Here is a 9,020-nt window from a genome sequence, read left to right as displayed (position 1 = left end):
AAATTAAATAAGTATAATATTCAAAATAATTTAAAAATAATAAATAATTTAACTAGAACTTGTGCTTAAAATGATTAATATTAGGATGTTGAGAGTTGTGCATCAATACATTGTATCAGACATCGAGAAAGAATACGACAATGTTGTTGAGGTCGGACAGTGATGATATGCAGTAAGTATCCAAAGTCGATGTCAAGAGGGTGTCTGTCATAATGTTAAGAGGGTGTTGGTCATCCATGTTAAGATGACGTCGGACATAGATGATCTATTAAGTTGTGGGTGTAGAGATTACTAGCATCAAACATCAATGTCAAGATAGTGTAAAACTTTAATGTTAATATGATTTTGAAATATCGATATGTAACAACATCAAACATCGATGTCGAGACAACATCATGCATTATTGTAAAACCAAAGTCGAGACTCGCAAGAGAGAAATAAAATGAGAATATTGAGTGCAGACGATTGATTTGGTGTTGAGAATAGGAAATAACAAATGTAGTTTTTATATTTTAAATAAATAAAAATTTTAAATACAAAAAATTATATTTAAAAAAATCATAAAGTATTTAAGACTCGGGTGTTGGACGAGCGTGTCCAATTTATATTTAATATTTTTTTAATCAAACGATATGTCCGACATATGTCGAAGGCGTGTCAGACGCATGTCATATCGGGTACATGTTTGATACGTGTCGGACACTGCACAGCTCTTTGGGAAAAATTGTTGGTGCATCACAGCGAGTAACCATAACAGCAACATTTGGTTACATGAAAGTGAAGTGATACAAGAATCAGACATGGCAAGAGCAAATCTCTAAGGATGCAAAACCAGCCATCAGCAATTAGATTAGTCTACTTGTCCCTACAACTTCCAGTTCAAGAAGACGAACAAGAAATCAAAGCTTCTGCCCATCCATACTCAATTCCCAGACGTTTTGTCAGACGACGACTCCACAATCTTCGCATCGCAGCCATTGCTCTCACTTGAGCAAGATGACTCGCATTCGGCCGCAGCTACAATCCCTGAAGAGTATTTTTTAATTCTCAGCGATATCAGAACGCTGGATCCTATCCCAATAAGAGGAAACAAGTACGAAAAAAGATGGGATTTTTTTGAGCCTGTTGTTGAAGACACAGCGGCACCAGCAAGGCTGCCGATAGAAGTATTTTGGAGGATCATAGGCAGGCAACCGATGACAGTAGGGAGGAGGAAATCAATGAAAAAATGGACCTTGGTGGCGGCCAGAGCGTAGTTGATTACATAGGATGGAACAGGTGAAAAGCGAGCCAGAAGAACAAATCTCCAGCCATCGCGTTCTACGCCTTTGGAGAGTAGATTGAAGTATTTGTTTCTTCGTACAAACTCCATTGCAGATTTTGAGCTGCTGAATACTGCCCTGAAAGGAATTTAAAATATTATGGCAATTCATAGCCCAAACTAAAATATCCAACCAATCATGACCCAAATTCGAGATATTATTCCGTACGGAGTCCGGACGGTAAGAATCGTCCAAATCACACTGTGTACAAATGACGCATATAAAAAATTTATACACTCACATGTCCGAACAGTTATTTCCGTCCGGATTCTGCACGGAATAATTTATCCCCAAATTTATGATAATTACAAATGCAGCCGCTTATATAAAGCAGATAAATAAATGTAATCCGTTCATATGAAAAAAAGAGAGTTAAATCATAAGTTTAATTACTGCAAAAATATCGTCACAATGGCATTTCACAAAATTATCCCCTGATAACAATTGTAGGATACTTTATCATAGTCATCATCATTTGATTATCCTAGTTATATGAAATTGAGTAGATAAATCCTCCTCCCTTCAATCATATTCAGTGCTACATGAGGTGCAAATTTTAATTTGTACAAAACTTATTAGACAATTTATGTTGGTTATCTTAGGTATACCAATTTTTCTTCACAATATTTTTATAGTAATTCTATCAAATCCACCTTATTAGTGCCACCTATGGCTTTGTTATGAATGTCAAAACCATCAAAGATTGTGTTTCACCATTTTATCTTCAATAGCTTCCATTCCAAAAACATCTCTACTTGACCACTTCTCATTTTATCCTATTAAATTTTATCATGCATCTATCTTATCATTCTTGTTTATACCACACTCAACTTTTTGTGACTTCTTAGTTGCTCAATGCTTGACTCCATTTACCATATCCCATCTAATTATAATTTTATAAAATTTTCCAACAACTCTCCATGCTATAAGATGGCTCCATCTATATTTGTATTCTTTCTTTTTTTTAATAATAGTTTCAAGTTATTTAAATCCATCATGCCACAATCACTTTTTAACCTACAAATATCAAATTCTACGAGGAACGGTTGACAAGTTGTTGGACAAAAAATTAATTCAACATAGCTTGAGCTCTTGTATTGTCCTAGCCCTGCTCATGCCCAAGAAGAATGAAAATCGACGTATGTGTGTAGACATATTACCGATAAGAATCGTTTCCACAGGCCATGATGACAAGATATGATGGGCAAGTTGGTTAGTTTAGCTATATTCTCTAAATATGATTTGCGGAGTGGGTAACATTAGATTTGCCTTCGATTCACCAATGTGTGGAAAACCGCTTTAAAGATTCAAAAGGGTCATACGAATGGAAAGTCATGCAATTTGGATTATGCAATGTGCCTCACAAATTTATTAGACCCATGAACAAGGTACTCAAATCATATTTGTTCTTATTTTGCATTGTCTATTTTGATTATATATAAATTTATAGTGCTAACCTGAGTGATCATTTAGAACATCTAACTAATATCTTTGGGGATCTTTGTACTCATAAATTTCATCTTAATGTGTCTAAAAACAAGTTTGCATCATCAAGGATCTATTTCCTTTGGTTTATAGTAGCAAAAAATGAAATTTAAATGGACCTAAAGACAGTTTCAGCCGTCCATGAGTGGCAAACATCAGCATCTCTTTCCAACACCAGAGTTTCGACAGATTGGCTAATTTCTATTATAGATTCATAGAGGGCTTAAATGCATTCATGGCCCCAATCACCAATTGCTTGAAATAAAAAACCTTCTATTAGTTTAGCAATCAACAAAAAGCTTTGAGACCATAAGTCCTAAGTTCAGCCCCATGTTGCTCTCCCCAACTTCGACAAGCCTTGCAACATCAATATTGATGCATCCACAATAACAATTTAGTTTGTACTTTCACAAGAGGATTGGCCAATTGAATTCTTCATTGAAAAGCTAAGAGTGGAGAGATAAAAGTGGACTATATACAAACAAAAATTGTATGTCGTAGTTCGAGCCCTTAAGCGGCGGGGACATCATTTGCTTCATGAAAACTTTGTTCTGCGTATCAACGCATGTTTGGTACAATTTCTATAAAAATTTAGCATTGTGCTAAGTACAAGGCTAGAACCCTTAATTGGGTCATGAATGCTCTCAACAGATGGTTTGCCCTCCTCATAATATGTTTATCAACAATATATATTTTTAGATTCAAAGATAGTACAACAACACTGTCAAAAATGGGTGAACAATTTAGAAAATTAGCATCAAGAAAATAAAATATTTGAAGTTTATCATAGAAGAAGAATGAAGCAAATATTTCAAAGATTGAGAGCACTACAACAACTGACTGGCTACAACAACTCGTGGTTCAATTTCTTTTAGCATTAAACTAATATCAAACCAATTTTTAGTTCTTTTTGTTTTTCAGATGTAGAGAGATTAAAAAAAGGAAAAAAAAAAAGAAATCTTATTTCTTAAATTCAATTAAAGTATTTAGGGTCTATTTACAGAGGTTTACGTGAACTGATTTTAGATTTAATAGAGATTCAGACTAACTGGTTTAATACAAGTGAAATAAAAGAATTAAAAATGAGTTTGGGACCGGTTTAATGTTGAAATAAATTGAACAATAAGTTTTTATAGCCGGCTAGTTGTTGCAGTGCTACCAATCTTTGAAATATTTGCTTTCCTCTTCTTTTATGATAGAATTTAAATATTATATTATCTTGATGTTGATTTTATAAATTGTTCACTCATTCTTGACATTGTTGTTGTACTATTTTTGAATTTAAAAGAATATATTATTACTTAACACAATGCTACAAACCAAAGTCATAGTACCGGAGTTATAGAAAGACTCATATAGTAGTGATCCGGACTTCTCCGACCCGTGGCTACAATGCAATTCATCACACCCAATGGAAAATTATTCCATCTGGTATTGATACTCGTTCAAAGGTAATCAATTATATATCTTGGACTCTTCTCTTCATATACAACTCATGAAGGAGGTGCACACAAAGCTCTGATAGCTCATGTCGGGTGCTAGAAGACCCTTTCCTATCTTCAAACTAGTTTCTTTTGGCCCCAATTTCATCTATAATGACACAGTCACACAACCCTAAATAATGGCTTGTATAAACCCATGCCTATCTCAGATTCAATTTGGGAGGATACGAACCAAGATTTCATATTGGGATTGAAACAAAACATGAGAGGAGTTGATTTTATTATGATTGTCATTGATAGATTTTTTTTTTAAATGGCGCACTTTGCTGCTTACAACAAAACTTCCAATGCTTTCAATATAGCCCACCTTTACTTCCACGAGATTGTCTGCCTACATGGACTACCTTAAAGCCTCATTTATGATTGGGATGCCAAATTTGTAAGCTATTTTTGGAGATAGATTTAAAAAGATTTGCAGAAGAAACTCTAGCTGAGCTCGACTAATCACCCTCAAACATATGGGCAAATTGAAGTCATCAATCGCACTCTCAACAATAAATTGCGTTGTTTGGTTCAAGACCATCCAAGACAATGGAGTCAGGTTCATGGGCAAGCTGAATTCACTTACAATTCAATGCCCAAGCTGAATTCACTTACAATTCAATGCCCAACCTTTCTATTGGAAAGTGCCCATTTAACATTGGTTACATTAAAATGCCTAACCACACTATTGACATTGCTATGCTACCAAGGTGCAAAAATAAATTGGTTGAGACAATGGCCAAAGATGTCACCACAGGAGGAGGTGCGCTCCAAAGTAGTAGATTCTAATGCTTTCTACAAGCAAGATGATGACATCCAGCTAGACCAAAAGTGTTTAACCCTGGTGATCTAGTTATGATAAGGCCTTGCAAACAACAATTTGCACCTTGAGCATACTCCAAGCTACGCCCAAAGAAAATTGGACATAACTTTAGCTAAGCATATAAATGACAACGTTTATATCATCAATCTACTACTTGATATACTTACATCCTCTACTTCTAATATCTCTGATATATATGCCTATCATTCTCCTGATGATGCCAGCACTGCAACTCAGTTTACTTGAGATAAGCTTTTCTAAATCAGGGGAGAACTGATGCAACACCAAGCTCCAATGAGGCAACATCATCCTACTACTAACCATAAGATCACTCGTACTATTACAAATTGCATTCTCCATTTTACCAATGCTACAACTTTTCCTCTTATATGTGAATAGGATATTTTCGATTTCTACCTATGTTTGCCCTATTTGGGCTATTTTGTTATTATAGTTGCTGCAGGTAGGGATATATACATGTATACTCTCAATTGAAAGGTTGGTTATCTTCTTAATATTACAGAATACCCAAGTTCCTTGCTTCTTGCTTGTTTGGTTTCTCTGTTTGCCGAGCTTCCATGTTACACTCATCTAAAGAAGTAAAACACTAAAACTATATAAAGAAAACGTGAAAAAGATTCTCAATGATGATGCTATCTATATTTTACCAAATAAAATTTGGCATCCTCAAAGTCCTTAAAAAGAAGTTATGGAAGTGCAACTTGTCAACTAGTTCTAAGTACACATGAAATATAAAATCCAATGGGGACCTTGAGTTAGAAAACATCATAAGTCAAAAATATTTATTCATAATCAGACTAAAACCATCCCAAAATTATATTAACACGGTCAACCGAAAGCATCCCAAGAAGTTATCCCAATAAACTTCCACCTAAGATGTTACTTGTTATCATAGTAAATCTTTGCAAATCTTTTAAGTCCATGAATTTAACTAAGCTCGATAATAATACCGCAAGATAAGCACTCAACCATGAGAAACTAAAACTTCTGAGATGCAAGGCTAATAGTTTTTATTGCCTGTATCCAATATCCCCTTTAATGACCTCCAAAAAACAAATCACAAACTGCCCAATCCAGCCTTAAATTCTATGACACACAGAAAAAACATAGTCTGCATATCACCACTCACTACCCTAAAGGAAACAGCAATCCAACTCTTGCGTTAACCGTTTATTTGATTCATTTAGTTCAAAATTAACTACTAAGTAAGCCATATGGCAACCTCGATCAAGCTGAAAGATTTCTCAATCCGCTATAATATAAGTTATCCCTGTACCCGATATAAACAACACAACTAACAGAGGTGGAATTCCACTTCGTTTAATATTACACACCATAGACAATTGCAGCCCATAATGCAGTTCCTAAAAGCATTATAAACTAAATCATCTCAACTGGAGATCTTTGTTCCTTAGGTTCCAGTTCTTCATCCAACACAGATCACGTTCATAATTTCACAATTTTAGATCGAAATTGCAAAATATTACAAACTGAAAGCAAGTAAAATCGAGGGATCAGTAAACGGTACCGATTAGAACAGAAGCAAACAGATAAGTGATCAAAATACACTGCAGTGCGAAGGCAGTTTAGGGGAGAGCTGCGGCACTTACCGTCCAATCCAGAAGGAGAGGGAGGCGCCCAGGATCTTGGCCCAGAAAACGCAAAGGATAGCAGGGAGGAAGCCGAAGAGTAAGGAAGCGCCGGCCTCAAAGAACACGGCATATGGAAGGCATAGGGCAAGGGTGAGGGTGTGAGCCAGGACGTAAAGTGGGATTGCCCAAAAGCCTAACTTTTCCGAGAGCCCCCGGAAGACTTGCAACGCCGCCTCCCCGTCCCATCCATACCGCCGATTAACACCCACCAATATGGCGACCGCCGCTGCCGCCACAGTCCAAGCAGCTAGTCCCTTCCCCATTTCCGTCTTCGCGCCGCCGCTGCGAGAGTTCTCTCAAATTTCAGCCGGAGTTTGCTCTACCGGCTTCGTCCTCGTCGAAGGGACCGATCTGTGAAAGAAGAATTCTCCACCATTAGATCACGTGATCTACCTCAATTGGCGGTCGGTCGAAGACGGCAGCTTAACGGGCCAGTAAACGGCGGTACGCATCGGACAGAATAAATTGGCAAAATTATTCCAACCGGCAAATGAACCGAACCGGGGGCAGACCAGCCAAGCTTGCTCGACCTTAAAATTATTCCAATGGCTACGGTAGATTGAGAGATTACCATCTTCATATTATATAAAAATTCCTCACACAAGCACATAGATAACTTGAGAAAATGACATGAGGAGAGAGTATTTGTGCGGTGTCTGAAGGCGTCCGAAGGTAAATTCGAACACGACAAATCATCCAATGCATTATATATTAGGTGAAGTGACACATCCCGCACATAATAATTTTCTGACATGAGACACATGACATTTTTATGTGAAAAATTTATAGAAAAAATTATAGAATTTAGTTTAGTTAACATAATTTTATTAATGCTAATAAAAAATATAAAGAGTACTCTTTCATATGATTAAAGAAGATATTGATACACTATAATATACATAATTAAGAAAAAATCTCTTATGGTGAGAATAAGATGAGTCTTGAGATATCATAACGAGATCTAGTGATTGATAAAATGTATTTTAAATATCGGCGATTGACAAATATTCAACATGGATTTCCTTCGAGCGGCAACACCTCTTAAAAGTGCAGACCAATCAAGTGCGAGCCAAGAGGTCTCTAGGGTGGTTACTTCTAAGTCAACCAAGGATTAGTCACACCGCCAAGTGACCTTCAGGAGTGACAGTTGGTGGATGCCCCGTTTCAAAAAAAAAAATAAAAAATTCCAACGCGAGTTATTGATAAGTATCAATTGGTGATCTATAGACACCTTGATCGTTATTCAAATAAGAAAGAAGATTAGCAATTAGGAAGACATGCATCAAATATCAGTAGCTAATAAATATATGTCATTTATTGTTGGCTAGAGTCAAATGATGATCAATAAGGAATGTTAAAATTCATACAACAATAAGTAATCTATTTGGATGTTTCAATAATATTGGAGACCATTAAACCTAAAAGACAAACATCAAATATTGGAAAGAGCTGCTTGAGTAAATAGTATAATTAACAAATTTTGAGTTAGCAAGTTATGCTTTAAAAATTAAAATATTATAAATGTTATCTTTAGTAATGATGAAATAGTTGAATTTTATCTAATAGATATTAATGACAATTCATTGTTAGTATAAATGATAACTTTGGATGAACAATACATTTAAATTTTTTTTTTTTACATTTACTATTGTGTAATGTTGGTATTATAATCAATTTTTTAGTAGATATGTAGATTTTTGCTTTTAATGCTTTAAATGGATGAAATGCAATTTAATTTTTAGTTATAATGAGACTCTTTTTAAGGTTGTAATTATGAATGATGAGTATATTTCATTTTACTTTAATTATAAGGGAGTTGTTGAACAAGTATAATAAGGAGGTGGACTACTCTTTAGTAGGCTTGGAGGGCATAGTTTGGAAGTCAAACTACTTAATCATTCACCTAATATTCATATGTTCAATCACATGAGCAAACTTGATCAATAAGTTTTAAAAGAAGTTTAGGCTTCGTTTAGGAGAGCTTTATAAATGCTTCTTAAAACAATTTTTTAATATAAAAATTAAAAATTTTGTACTAAAAAATTGTTTAAGAAGCAATAAGAAAACCAACAACAACAGCAACAACAAACCTTTGTCCCATTACGTGGGGTCAGCTACATGAATCATTTTTCTCCATTGTCCTATTAAAAGTCAAATTCTCATTTAAATCTAATAAAGAAAGATCATTCCTAATATTTTCTAACCAAGTCTTTTTAGATCTGTCTCTACCTTT

The 9,020-nt window shown here is 35.1% G+C and overlaps 1 protein-coding gene across 1 annotated transcript; it reads right to left on the bottom strand.

Annotated features, from left to right (window-relative positions):
* Positions 1-729: 729 nt before the first annotated feature.
* Positions 730-7,168, bottom strand: LOC110100477. Its single transcript, XM_020828000.2, has 2 exons — positions 6,746-7,168; positions 730-1,400 (listed from the first exon to the last, which is right to left on the bottom strand). Exons 1-2 carry the CDS (start codon positions 7,048-7,050, stop codon positions 923-925), a joined length of 783 nt encoding a protein of 260 aa, XP_020683659.1. The 5' UTR covers positions 7,051-7,168; the 3' UTR covers positions 730-922.
* Between the last annotated feature and the right edge of the window lie 1,852 nt (positions 7,169-9,020).

This window comes from Dendrobium catenatum, unplaced genomic scaffold, assembly GCF_001605985.2.
Source record: "Dendrobium catenatum unplaced genomic scaffold, ASM160598v2 fragScaff_scaffold_353, whole genome shotgun sequence".
In the NCBI taxonomy this organism is placed as follows: Eukaryota; Viridiplantae; Streptophyta; class Magnoliopsida; order Asparagales; family Orchidaceae; genus Dendrobium; species Dendrobium catenatum.
This window is presented reverse-complemented; position numbering and strand designations above follow the sequence as displayed.